The 14,396-nt window shown below is 36.3% G+C and overlaps 1 protein-coding gene across 8 annotated transcripts in view; it reads left to right on the plus strand.

The window, feature by feature from the left end:
• The window catches only part of Nup98 (nucleoporin 98 and 96 precursor), a 120,421-nt gene that overhangs the window by 73,222 nt on the left and 32,803 nt on the right, over nucleotides 1-14,396 (plus strand). For all 8 annotated transcript variants that reach the window (XM_004863320.4, XM_004863322.4, XM_087211842.1 and 5 more), the window contains 6 exons: nucleotides 867-983; nucleotides 3,181-3,479; nucleotides 5,611-5,724; nucleotides 6,643-6,781; nucleotides 8,041-8,218; nucleotides 8,922-9,086. In XM_004863320.4, coding sequence (XP_004863377.2) covers nucleotides 867-983; nucleotides 3,181-3,479; nucleotides 5,611-5,724; nucleotides 6,643-6,781; nucleotides 8,041-8,218; nucleotides 8,922-9,086 — 1,012 coding nt within the window. The remainder of the gene's footprint in view (nucleotides 1-866; nucleotides 984-3,180; nucleotides 3,480-5,610; nucleotides 5,725-6,642; nucleotides 6,782-8,040; nucleotides 8,219-8,921; nucleotides 9,087-14,396) is intronic.

The raw sequence follows: 14,396 nt of genomic DNA on the forward strand, positions 1-14,396 counted from the left end.
GTACTGCAGACTGGCCTTGAGTTTAGGATGATCCTCCTGCCTCAGTCTCCTGAGTTCTGGGATTACAGACATGTGCCACTATGCCCAGGTCACTGGCTTTATATTTTTTTTAAAAAGTACTTTTTTTAATCAGAAAAAGAGTGGGTTTTTAATTGTCTTTTGTTAAGCTTTGAGAACAAGTGGGAGTTTATTGTGATACTGTTCAAGAGGTTCAGAGGAGGAAGACTATGTTCAAGGGGATTTTCAATTTTGTGAATATCCTTTGCCTTATTCTTCCAGTGTATTGAGGCTTTATGTTCTAGTCTACATTTCTAGGAAGAATTTATAAATGAAATCTATTAGGTCATTTTTATTTTTATTTTTTGGTACCAGGGATCAAACTCAGGCCTGCAAGGCAGGTGCCGGAACCACTGAGCTAAATCCCCGGCCTGTTAGGTCATTTTTATTTATTTTTTAATTTTTAAAATTTTTTTGGTACCGGGGATCGAACTCAGATCCTTGCACTTTCGAAGCAGGTGGTGAAACCACTGAGCTAAATCCCCAGCCCTTTTAGGTCATTTTTAGATGTATAAAAGTTGAATAAGGCCTGGAGATGTAGCTCAGCAGTGCTGCACCTGCCTGGCAAGGTCGGGGAGCAGGGGGCGGGCAGGTGTTGAATAAGCCAGGTATAGTGGCACATGACAATAATCCTAGCTTACTCAGAAGGCTGAGGTAGGAATTCAAGGGTAGCCTGGCCAATATAGTGAGACCCTCATTTTTAAAGAAATGAAGTTGAACAAGAGTGCCCTTTTGAAGTACTCAAGTTTTATAGATAATGTGTGTAATACAACTGTGTATGCCTGACTTTTTTTAATCTTTGTTTAAAGGAAGAGCATTAAGAAGCTAGTCTTGAAGAACCTTAACAATAGCAATCTGTTTTCTCCTGGTAATCGTGATTCAGAAGATCTGGCTTTATCATCTGAATATCCAGAAAATGGAGAGAGGTAAACAATCGTTTTGAGTTCTTTTGAGCTCTTCACATTTTGCAGAGATCTTAAACTTAGATTTTATTTATTTTCTTTCTTTCTTTCTTTTTCTTTCTCTCTCTCTCTCTCTCTCTCTCTCTCTCTCTCTCTCTCTCTCTCTCTCTCTCTCTCTCTCTCTCTCTCTTTCTTTCTTTCTTTTTTTTTTTTTGTACTGGAGATTAAATCCAGGGCCTCACATATGCTAGATGAGTTCTCTACCATTGAGTTACTTCTCTGCCCTTTTTAATTTTTGAGATTGTCTAACATAGTTCCCCAAGCTGGCTTTGAACTTGCAATCCTCTTGTCTTAGCCTCCCAAGTAGCTGTCATTATAGGTGTGCACCATCACACCTGGCCTGAACTTAGAACTTTCTGAAAATTTTTGAAGATTGGTGAATGGTGCCTAGAAGGGTGACAGCTTAAGGGCATCTAGAAATCATATTTTTACTTCTTGAGTACTTTAGACTTGAAATTTATTAGAGTCGTGATTTGGTACTACACAACTATTTTGGGATTTATGTAACATTGTGGTGGACAGCGTTAGCATATATTTAAGACCTCTCAGGGCCGGGGATTTAGCGCAGTGTTCTGCTGCCTGCCTCACAAGCACAAGGTCCCTAGTTCAATCTCCAGTACCAAAAATAAATAAATAAAACTCCTTGTCTTCTTAAAGTAATATTTTGTCTAATGATTAAGTGATACTTAGCTATGTTTAACCAAACAAAAAAATCAATATAGAGTATGTATATAAAGGAGAAAGGGGAAATACACAAATCAGTCCTTAATGGTTTATTAATGTACATTCATCTATTTCGGAAATTTGTTTATTTAAAAATCCAGTCTTATTGACATATACTATAGAAATTTTGTATGAATGATACAGTGCCTGTCTATATTTGTATGACTTTATATGTGTCCTCGTTTTTAATGTTTGACTAGTCATGGTGAATATAAGTTGGTTTAACTAGTTTCTCCCATTAGGAGATATCCAGATTACTTGGTATTCCTGTACTCGAAATAATGCTTCAGGGCCAGGGAGGTAGCTCAGTGGTGCTGCACCTGCCTGGCAAGTACAAGGTCCTGAGTTCAATCCCTAGTACAAAAAACAAAAACAAAATAATGCTTCAGTAAAAAATCCTTATATGTGCAAGTATGTATATATATAGTTTTTTCTATCTTCATAAAATCCTAATTTGATTTTTCATTGATAAAGCATTTAGTACCTTGCTGACTGTAGTATTAGAAGTCTAAAATTTTTTCAGTATTTTATCTTTAACCACTAATCATTTGTTCCTACATAGTACAGCATACTTTTTCTGTTTTAAACTAAAAATTGGGATGCTCAGATTCATTCATTCATGGAATTCAAAAATTAATTGCATGAAATCCAAAACCAAATGTTCCATGTTTAAAATTACAACTCTAAGCAGGATGTGGTGGCATTCGCCTGTAATTCCATCAGATTTAGGCAGGAGGACACAAGTTCAACCCCTGCCTGGACAACACAGTGACTTAGCAAGACCCTGTCTCAAAATAAATTTTTAAAAGGGCTAGTAGCCGGGGATTTAGCTCAGTGGTTTCACTGCCTGTTGTGCAATCACAAGGACCCAAGTTCGATTCCCGTTACCAAAAAAAAAAGGGGGGGGGCTGGTAATATAGTACAGTGTGAAGAACCTGGGTTCAATGCCCTGTACCAAAACAAAAACAAACTCCACAAATTCCGGTTCCAGTACTTAATGCTTTGTAATGTTGGGCATGTTATTTTTTTGTGCTTCCATTTAATAGAAACAATAATTATAACCTATTTCACAGATTACTATCAGTGTTAAATTAGTTTGGTTTTTTTTAGCAAAACGTTTATTGGTACATTTTAGATATACATAATAACACTCATCATAGGGAATTTGCAACTGCACATGATATACCTGGCTCTTCTTTTATTAAATTAGTTTTTGTTTTTTGTTTTTTTGTACTGGGGATCGAACTCAGGACCTTGCGCTTGCACAGCAGGTGCCGGAACCACTGAGCTAAATCCTTGGCCCCTAAATTAGTTTTTAATACATGGAATTACCCAGAACTATGCCAGATACTTAGGTATAAGTCTCAGAAAAGGCCAGCTGTTACCAATATTAATATTATAAAGAGGCTAAGATATTACTTCTTTTTTCTCTTTTCAGATTTAGTTTCCTGAGCAAACCTGTTGATGAGAACCATCAGCAGGATGGAGATGATGATTCTCTTGTGTCACGTTTTTATAATAATCCTATTGCCAAACCTATTCCTCAAACCCCAGAGAATGCTCCAAATAAACACAACAACAGCAACAGTGTGGACGATACCATTGTTGCATTGAATATGCGTGTTGCTTTGCGAAATGGGCTGGAAGGAAGTAGTGAAGAAACTTCTTTTCATGATGACTCACTGCAGGATGACAGAGAAGAAATAGAAAATAATGTTTACCATTCACATCCAGCAGGTCAAATTCACATACTTTTTATCATTTTGGAATACATAAAATTTATGTCTTAGTATAAAGAGCCCAACTTTTATAGCCAAAGGGACTATCCTGATACTTTCCTGAATTTTATAAACTCAGTTTTTAAATTAAAATGAGAACAGTTATTTTCTACCATATCAAGAGTTTAGTTAGATTAGGTGTATATAGACCATAATGCTTGACATATACTGTACTCAGCATTCAGTTGGTAACTGTTCCTGTGATTTTTATCACCTCAATCTCTTTACCCTTCACCAAAGACTAATCTATTCAGTAAACTACAAAATTGGGCTATCTTGATCTTTCAGCACCGCCCCCCTTCCCATCTTTTGCCTTTGTGTGCATATGTGCTGACATAATATCTCAGTTGGGTTTGAGGTATCATTACTCTCTTCCACTGTTTAAATTGAGTTAAAATTTACGTATAATTAAGAAGTATACCAATGATAAGTATTCATTTAATTTTGACATGCCAAACAAGATAGAGAACACTTTTTACTCTTGAAAGTTCCTTTCTATTCCCATTCCCAAAATTCAATCACAGTTCTGATTTTGTCACATAGATCCCTTCTGCTTATTCTTGCACTTTATATAAATGTACTATGTATTTTTTGATTCAGTATCATTTCAGATTTCACCCATGGTACATGTATCAACAGTTCATTCTTTTTTGTTGTTAGGTAGTATTCTATTATGTAAATATGACATTTTGTTTCCATTCTCCAATAATGAACATTTGGATTGATTTACAATCATTGTTGAAGCGTCTATGAAAATTTTCTGTATCTTCTTATCTTACTGCCTTCATATACAGTATATCTTGTGGTTGCTCATTCCTGTAGGAGATAGCTTTTGTACTTTCACATTAAAAATCCTGAATACGTTTGTATGTTTATCTACATGGGCTTATGATAATTGTGTCTCTAATCAAATACCCAGTGAATACATTTTCCCCCCTAGTTTTCTTTCTGACCTTTGTTTTCTTCTAGAGCTCTCCTAGTCTTAACAGCCCTCTAAATCTTGCCAGTAAAGAAGCAAGTATATGAGTGGGCACTGCTGGAAGTTGGAGTTTGATCTGATGTCAGCCTTAAATATTTTTCTCTTAAAAAGGAACTTAGCCTGATATCTAGCTACAGTGACATGGAGTTGTAAGAATAATGTACCATTGGCCCACTACTTTCTTTTTAGTTCTTCAGCTTTCTTTTTATAAAATCTTGTCATCACATCTGGTCCTTATGTTGGATATGTTCAGAGACCCCATCGTTTTTCTCTCTCTCTCTCTCTCTTGCTCTCGCTCTGCTCTCTCATTCATTTTTTGAGACAGGGTCTTGCTATGTAGCCCAGGCTGGCCTTGAACTCACCATGTAGCCCTGGCTGGCCTCAAACTCACAGCCATCTCCCTACCTCAGCCTCCCAAGTACTGGGATTACAGGTGTGCACCACCACCCTGTCACAATTTTCACTTTAATAATTTTTTCCTTGGGCCATTAAATAATATTTAGGTATGTCTGTAATCTTGATTTTAGTTGAATTTTTAGCAACACTAATTGTAGACCTTTAACTTTTCATTTGTAATTGGAATTGCCTTATGTAGCATTTTTCAAATCATCCTGATGTTAATTCTCTGGAAATGCAAAGATTTCATTATATTGGGGATTTAGCTCAGTGCTTCCGCGGCCTGCCTCATAAGCGCAAGGTCCCAAGTTCGATCCCCAGTACCAAAAAAAAAAAAAATTTCATTATATTATAAATAGAGTCTTTGCTCTGCTATTATGTATGTTGTGTTCCTTAAACTTACTTGACTATGAATCCCTGTTTTGAAAATACACGTTCTCTTGTAATTGTTTAATGAAACACTAGTTTTTAGAAAGTCTTTTATTCAGATATATTTTCTCTTTATGTGATAATTTAGTTACTGAATTTTTCAGGTAAGTTTTTTTTTTTTTTTTTTTTTTTTTGGTACTGGAGATTGAACAGGTAAGTTTTAAAAATACTTATTTCATGGAAAAAATTTTTAAATGTAAAGTGAAATAGATACTACTGAGCATTCCTCTCCCCAAGAATAATCACAAATTAATATTTAATTTTAATTAATTTTTTTTTATAATAGGCATTATTCTCACTAAGGTTGGTTACTACACTATCCCATCTATGGATGATCTTGCCAAAATAACCAATGAAAAAGGAGAGTGTATTGTTTCTGACTTCACCATTGGCCGAAAAGGTGGGTGTGAGTTTAGGAGTTAGTATATAAGCCAGAGATTTGCACCTTGTTTGAAGGGAAGCTCTTGAGAATGGATCTGTTTTTTTCCTACATTTGGGTCCCTTTTGCTCTGAATAGTAGAAACTTTGATTGACAAGTGAGAAAACCACTGAGACTAGAACTATGTAATACTCTTTTAGGTGTTCCCCTTTGGGCTAGTAAACTGGTTCATTGCAGTTTTCCACACCAAAAAAAAGGACTGGAAATATCAAGAAATACTAAGTGAGCAAGGAGTGATGACACACAGATGTCATCTTAGTCACTCAGGAGGTTAAGGCAAGAGTGTCACCAAGTTTGAGGCCAGCCTGGGCAACTGTCTTAATAAAAAGGGCTGAGGATATAGCTCAGTGCTCAGTGTGTCTGAGGCCCTGGGTTCAATCCTTAGTATCACCAAAAAAAGAAAAAGAAATTCTAAGTGAAAAAATTTGAATGATTGCTAAAAGATGTTTTATATTTAAGGTTCAACCTTGTAGCATGACATTATTACAGATAGCTTAATTTTCTTCGAGGAGGTATATTAAATGGTATATTTAAAGGAGGCTCAGGCATTTTTAACTTTTTTTGGCAAGTAAAGTACTAAGGGTTGTTTATATGGCAACATTACAGATATTTGGGAAGAGATTTAAGAAGTCTCTTGAGGATACCAGAAGTGTTAATAAAGTGCAGATATACATCAGATAAGAATGTAATTAATGTCAACTCTCCTTATCCTGCATATACTGTATTATGGAGAAAGACCCACTCCAAGAACTGTTGGATGATTTAAAATATTGACTGTTTAAAGCTGCCTGCTTCGTATTGTTTAATCAGTATAGGTATTAAGTAAGTATTTGCTTTCTCATACAGGATTAATTTTTAACAGTGTGCTCCACCTTGTAGGTTATGGCTCAATCTATTTTGAAGGAGATGTGAATTTGACAAATCTCAATTTGGATGATATTGTACATATTCGAAGGAAAGAAGTTATTGTCTACATAGATGATGACCAAAAGCCACCTGTGGGTGAAGGGCTAAACAGGTAAGAATTTTTTTACATACAGAAATAATCCGCTAAATCACAGGTTGTTTTATTTTTCTTTTTATTCTACCTCAGGGGTAGAATATTTGCCTGACATGCATAAGGCCCTGGATTTGATCCTTGGCACCATAAAAAACAAAACAAAACATGAACGCAGTGCTACATATACTTGCTTCTGCAGCTTGTTTACTGATTGACTGTAAAGTATAATTACTGTTTTTCTACTTTTGTTTAAAACTATTACTGATAAAGAAATGCTACACTGTGTCTTTAGGACTCACTTTTCCCTAATATTAACAGGTCCAATTGCTAGTTCAAAAATTTTTCATTACTTTTTTTGTTTGTTTCTGCTATGGCTATACTTAACTCTATTTTAGTGGGAAAACTTACCTTCTGTTATTTTTCCAGGCAGGTGAAAGGGCCATAGTTAAGATCATTTATCTTTGTAACTGACCAATCCTGAATCATGAAGAAGTAGAAAATCTGAGTAAACCTATAACAAGTAAAGAGATGGGAGTCAGTAACCAAAAACCTCCCAGAAAGAAAAAGCCCAGGACCAGATAGCTTCACTGATGATTTTTCCAAACATGATAAACAAGAAATACCAGGCCAAAGATGTAGCTCAATGTCACCCCACCTGCCTGGCAAGCACAAGGTTCTAAGTTCAATCCCCAGTACCAAAAAAAAAAGAGAGAGAAAGAAATACCATGAGTATGAGTTCTCTGGTTCTTTCAAAAAAACTGAAGAGAGGGGAACTCTTTCAAAATTATTCTATGAGACGATTCTTAATATTAGGTGATTGTAAAGCCACTAAAAACACTACAAGAAAGCTAGGTGTAGTGGTGCACGCCTATAATCCCAGCACTCTGGGAGGCCTGAGGCAGGAAGATCATGTAGTCAAACCTAACCCAGGCACCTTGGCATCTTATCGAAATCCTGTCTCAAAAAATAAAAAAGGGCTGGGCAAGACATATTGTAAGACTTGGGTTATGACCACAGGACTTTTTAATAGCTTAGGTATTATTAAAATTAGATTGGAAATAATTGATATACCATGGTAGTTTGAAATATAAGCAGTCTGTCTCTAGAACCATATAGTGAGTTAGTTGTGAGTGTGACTCCTTGTGCATGACTACAGTGGGAGGCAAGAGCAAGTGTATGAAATGTCTGCAGGGTTACATAGCTACATTTGTTATTTATGTACATGTTAGTTGCCTTTCAGTCTTGAATATGAAGCATATATTGGTTATACTTTACAGGAAGGCTGAAGTTACATTGGATGGAGTTTGGCCAACGGATAAAACATCTCGTTGTTTAATAAAGAGCCCAGATCGACTTGCTGATATCAACTATGAGGGCAGATTGGAAGCAGTTTCAAGGAAACAGGGAGCTCAGTTCAAAGAGTACCGGCCTGAAACTGGTTCTTGGGTATTTAAGGTATTGTCACTTCACCTTGTTCTGAATTTTATAAACTACAATTAGATTTTTTAAATGTTTGTGTCAAAAAAAAAAGTTTTTATTAGAAGAGATCCTGTCTTAAATTCTCTTTATTTTTACACATTAGGAAGTAAACATAGAGCTGTATCATGATTTACTCTTAATTACACACTAAAATTGAGCAATTTGTAAATTTCATAGGCATATGATCCAAGTCCTCTACTCCATTCTGTGAGCTTTAGACACATTTCTGGAGTGTGCTGTGTCACTATTAGCGACTTCAGTATCTCATCAGTCAGAATTGTCTCTTGGTAACTCAGATCTTCCCAAATAATTCTCATTTTACTTTTAAAGATTTTTGGGATGGAGAAATTGTTAGCTTTACCCTCTCCTAGGCTGATTTAATAATTTAACTAGTTGAAGAGCCTTTGTGTAAGTAGAGAGCAACTACCAGTAGGCAGTATATGTAATAATTCTTGAGCTTATTTTCCTATAGTTTCCATTTAAAAATGACATTGTAATGTATATTCATTTAATATGATACCAAACATCATCTAAATCTTAGAAAAGAAATAACATTTCAATTTCTTAAAATATTTTGATACCTCTTTTTTTAATGCTGTAAATTGCAAGGGCAGATATTGTGGAAACTTTTTAATAGAGTACTGTTAAAATTTATTCTGGGGGTTCTTTTCTTCCTTAGGTCTCCCACTTTTCTAAATATGGCCTTCAGGATTCTGATGAAGAGGAGGAGGAACGTCCATCCAAAGCCAGTACAAAGAAGTTGAAGACTGCCCCTTTGCCTCCTGCAGGCCAGACTGCCCCTTTACAGATGGCTCTTAATGGCAAACCTGCACTTCCACCTCAGGTAGAGAAAGGACAGTGAATTTGAGTGGAATCCGTGATACAGAAGTTGAAACCAAGTCATTCAGCTGTTACAAAGCTGTTTTATGACCCTGGAACTTTCAAGAGTACAAACATATTGGCAGTCACATTGAGACGAGTACAAGGGAGGGCATAAGGTGGTACAGGCATCTGTTTTTTTTACAAGAGAGATTTAAAGAATTCTCTTGCTGCTTGGATCATTCCTCTACAGATTGTCCTTCTCAAACACCTCCCTCTCTTGTTTGGAATTGTAATTCTTTACTCAGTGATCAATTTAAGATAGCATTTTGCTTATGTAGGCTGATGCAAAGTAAATCCTACTTTTATTAACTATCTGTTGTGCAGTTTAATCTTGTTCTTTACCTCCAAAGTTTTTTAGCTTTCTGCAAGGGTTTTTAAACTCCATTTTTCTCATGTTGTTTGCTTATATTTCAGGTAACCTCTTGATATTTGTATTTTAATAATCTTTATGAAAATAGATAATTTTAGAATGCAAATGAATTATTTAGTTTGGAGAGAACCAGAGCTGCATTGTCTATTGCAATTATTTGTATCTTACTCTTTTTCAGTGTTGTTAAGCTAGTATAAGCCTTTTGTTTTTATAGGAAAAGGTTTGTAATTTAAATATCAGATAGTTTCTTTGAATGCCAACTCACAAAGAGTTTTCCTTTAATCTGGATGTTGTTTATATTCAATCTTAAGTTAAAATATTTTTTTCATGCTGCCACACTCACTGAAAAAAAGAGTTATTGACATTGGACTTCTTTGTAACACATCTTCTACCTCTCAGCTGCTAAAAGCTGGACCTTTGCAATTTTCCATGCTACAATTTTATGGTTGCTGAAATGTGCAATTTTTATTATGACTTATTAAATAATTTCTTGGGAGGCATTTTCTGGAGAATACTGTGTGTGTATGTTCATATTTGCGCGAACAGGGTTAAGGGAATGATAAGATAGAAGTGGAGAAACTAGAATTAACTTCTGTATTTATAATCATTGTAGTATTTAGAATATCCTAAGAAATCTTCTTAAGAAATGCTATTGGGCCGGGGATTTAGCTTAGTTGCACCGCGCCTGCCTCACAACCACAAGGTCCTGAGTTCAATTGCTGGTACCAAAAAAAAGCCTGTAAATGAACCTAATTTTTCAATTATCCATGTTCATTTTGCCTGAATATATATGCCTTATAATCCCTTTACTAAGTTTTCTTTGATCTTATATATATTTTTAGAGAAACAACCTTTTTTTGTGCCAATATTAGTATATGTAGGCCCCTAAAAATAAGAGCTGAAGGACCAGGGATTTAGCTCAGTGGTTCTACCGCCTGCCTTGTAGGCACAAGGACCCGAGTTTGATTCCCGGTACCAAAAAAAAAAAATAAGAGCTGGAAAGAAAAAGCTTTATCTGTGGACAAATAGGGCAAATTTATGTAATGTTGACAATCTGTAGTTAATAGGCTCCTTTAATTGCCAGAATACAACTCTAGAAAATAACTATGAGCTCCAGTAATGACACTGTAGTAAACAAAAGCTCTTTTGAAAAGGCTTTCAGAAAATTTCAGTACAGTGTTCTACTTGAATTGGCAATGATTCAAATTGTGCAAAAAGAATATAGTGAATATAAGTGTCATTTTCATGTAACTGCTTTGGTTGAGGAAATAGATAAGTCTTTGACCTTTTGGATTAGGAGAGCAAAAACAAGAGAAATGGATGGAGGCATCCAGATATCTAAGCTTTAGATTTTTACTTGCATTACTGATGATGGGCTTAGTTCATATATGTTAGAGCAGTAACGTAGGACTCTATAGAACTTACTGTTGCCCAGTGACACAGGTGAGACAGATGGGAAATGACAGTGGTTAGTTATTAGCACTCAGGATCCTACTTTTGACTTGGCACGGGGAAAATACCTTAGCCATCTAAATGAACTAGAAACAGTCTTCTCATGCCTGCATCAAGATGAGTGTCTTCACACTGTTGCCTGGCCCTTCAAAGAAATCGATTTACATGATGCTGTATCCCTGAGGTCGCTATAGTTGTTTGTTTGTTTGGTCTTTGTTTTATTTCCCTCTGTACATATCCTCAGGCTCTCTTAACAGAAAAAGAGAAAAGAGTGAAGGTGTTTTCCTAGCTTTTTAGGAAGGTTTGCGTTTTTTGTTAAGGATCACATTTACTCCATTGCCTTTTATATAATGCCATCCATCCCATCTCTCAGGTTGAATTGTAAGCCTTTTTTTTTTCCTTTGGTACTGGAGATTGAACTCGGGTCCTTGCACTTGCAAGGCAGGCAGTGGAACCACTGAGCTAGATCCCCAGCCCAAAAACAAGTATATCTAAGAAATGGAAAAATACAAAGGCACACCAGGCAAGGTGGCACATGCCTGTAATCCCAGCACTCAAGAGGCGGAGGCAGGAGGATTGCCATGAGTTCATGGCCAGCCTGGGTTACATAGTGAGTTTAAAGCCAATCTGAACTACATAGTGAGACCCTGTCTCAAAAATGTGTGTGTGTGTGTGTGTGTAACTAAATTTTCATATGATCTTTTCTCCTGTAACTTAATCATACAGATAATTTAAGGGTGTTGCAGAAATGTTTTGTTCTCTAATTAGAATGTTAGTTTCAGGGCCAGGGATTTAGCTCAGTGGCACCACACCTGCCTCACAAGCACAAGGTCCTGAGTTCAATCCCCAGTACCAAAAGAAAAAAAAAATAGTATTAGTTTCAAACCCCTGGTCTAAGATCTAGTTCCTATCTGCATCTTCTGGTGAGCTTGGCCTTGATTCCTTAAATCTGGCCTGGTACTCATGCATACTTATTTTTTAATACTTCCTCTCAGGCATTTGAGCTATACTCCAGATTCTGAAACTATTGAAAGACTGGACACCTTTGGCACTCAAATAGAATGTAGTACTTGTTGTTGTTGTTGTTGTTGTTGTTGTTGTTACTGCTGTATTTCAGTACTGGAGCTTGAACCCACTCTGCCACTGAGCTATATCCCAGGTCCTAGAATGTAGTACTTTTTAGTCCACCTTTATAACTGAAGTATAATTTGTGTTCAGTACCTTCAAGGCAGGCTGATTAGCTTGCTCAGAAATATAACATCCAGGCAGTAAATTCATTCAAATAATTTTTTTTTTCCCCAAGCATTGGGTATTGAACCCAGGGTCTTTCAAGTTAAAAAAAAAAAAATTAAAGGAAAAAAATGCTTAGAATTTAGAAAAATAATTTCATGTTTTGTGTACAATGTGGTTTGAAATAAAAGAGCAGCTATCTTGAGCCAGTGAATTAATACGTATTTTAAATATATTTTTAACACTGGGAATGGCAACGCACCCCTGTAATCCGAGCACACAGGAGGCCGAGACAGATGGATTACTCAGTGTTCAAGACTACCCTGAATTACATAGCGACACTCTCAAAAAATAAATAAATTTTATATTTTATTTTTATATATATATATTTTTTAATTTAGATCTATTACCTGTAGATAGGTAGATATACTTTATAGCCTCGAGCTTGTTTCAGTTCCTACTGGATAGATTTTCTTAATAGCCTAAAGTTTTTTAAAAAAAATAAAAATCAGGGCCGAGGATTTAGCTCAGTGGGCCCGCCGCCTGCCTCACAAGCGCAAGAACCCAAGTTTGATCCCTGGTACCATAAATAAGTAAATAAATAAATAAATAAATAAATAAATATCAAAATCAAATACAAAGTGATTAATGTTAAGACTTACCCGGGCTGGGGATTTAGCTCAGTGGTTTCGCCGCCTGCCGCGCAAGCGCATGGACCAGAGTTCTGTCCCCTGTACCAAAAAATAAATAAATAAAAAATAAAGTAATTAAAAAAGACTTACTCCTTCTCTAGTAATATTTTTTACTGTATCTTTAGAAAACATACACACTTACTTACCTTTGTAGGCCTTTGAAACTCTAACATGGCATTTCTCTAGAGGACACTTTTTTGTTGTTTTTTTTTTTGGTACCAGGGATCGAACTCGGGTCCTTGTGCTTGCGAGGCAGGCGGTGGAACCACTGAGCTAAATCCCCGGCCCTAGAGGACACTATTGACAGGGCTGATTTTCAGGCAAAATGAAAAAAAAAACTTTTTCTTTTTTTTGTACCTGGGATCGAACTCAGGACCTTGCGCTTGCAAGGCAGGCACAGTGCCACTGAGCTAAATCCCCGTCCTGGAAAAAACTTAATAGGGCCGGGGATTTAGCTCAGTGGTTTCGCCGCCTGCTGCACATGTGCAAGGACCTGAGTTCGATCCCCAGTACCAAAAAAAAAAAAGAAAAAACTATAGTCAGAAAACAAGTTGTGTTGGAAGCAAACAGCAGTAGTTTTATTAGGTGAAACTAACTTTTTAAGGGGACTGTATGAATTAATAAACATCTGTTTGACCTTGGACTAATTAGTCATTTGTTCTTTATTGAATAAATATCTTGATACACATTTCACTTTACTTTCTGAATTAAAAGATACTGTATCTTTTTTTTCTTTTTTTGGTACCGGGAATTGAACTCTGGACCTTGTGCTTGTAAGGCAGGTGCTGGAATCACTGAGCTAAATCCCCGGCCCAGAGATACTGTATCTTTAAGGTATTGGCAGCCTTGTTTGAATAAGGAAAGTCCTTTTGAGTAGGAGAATAAAGATTCTGTTGAAAAACCCTGTCTATATGTTTAGGTAGTAATATTACAGATATTATTTATGTAATTAGTATTTACAGTGCATTGTGCTGTTATTTAGAAATAAGATCATATTAAGTGATTACATTGTAGAAAAAGGAACATTAAGATGACAGCTTCTCCCAATACATGCCTTTCTTTTTCATAGATTTTGCAGTGGCCCTTTTTTTTGGTTTTGGCGGGTTTTGGCCGGGGGGATGGTACTGTGGATCAAACTCAAGACCTTGTGCTTGCCAGGCAGGTGCAGCGCTACTGAGCTACATCGCCATTTTGTCTTTTGAGTCAGGGTCTCATTGTATGTAGTCCAGGTTGTCCTTAAACGTAAAACCTCCAGCCTCACCCTCCCAAATGCTGGTATTACAAACATGTACCACCACACCCAGTTTACCAGGGGCCTTTTTTTCTGCTCTATTTCTTCTGAGCCATCTTTTTTTTTTTTTTCAATCAGATTTCTTCCCAGAACTGGCCTTGAAACAAATCTAAGATTTATCTGGGAAAAAAACCCCCAAACTATACAGATATCTTTTAGGGAGATTTATTGGAATTACTTAGATACACTTTTACAAAATCCACACGACTAAGGGGGTTCCAAGAGCTTACCAAGTTC

This window comes from Heterocephalus glaber, unplaced genomic scaffold (assembly GCF_053883595.1).
Source record: "Heterocephalus glaber isolate CG9 unplaced genomic scaffold, H.glaber_assembly_v1.0 deba00001428, whole genome shotgun sequence".
Lineage (NCBI taxonomy): Eukaryota > Metazoa > Chordata > Mammalia > Rodentia > Bathyergidae > Heterocephalus > Heterocephalus glaber.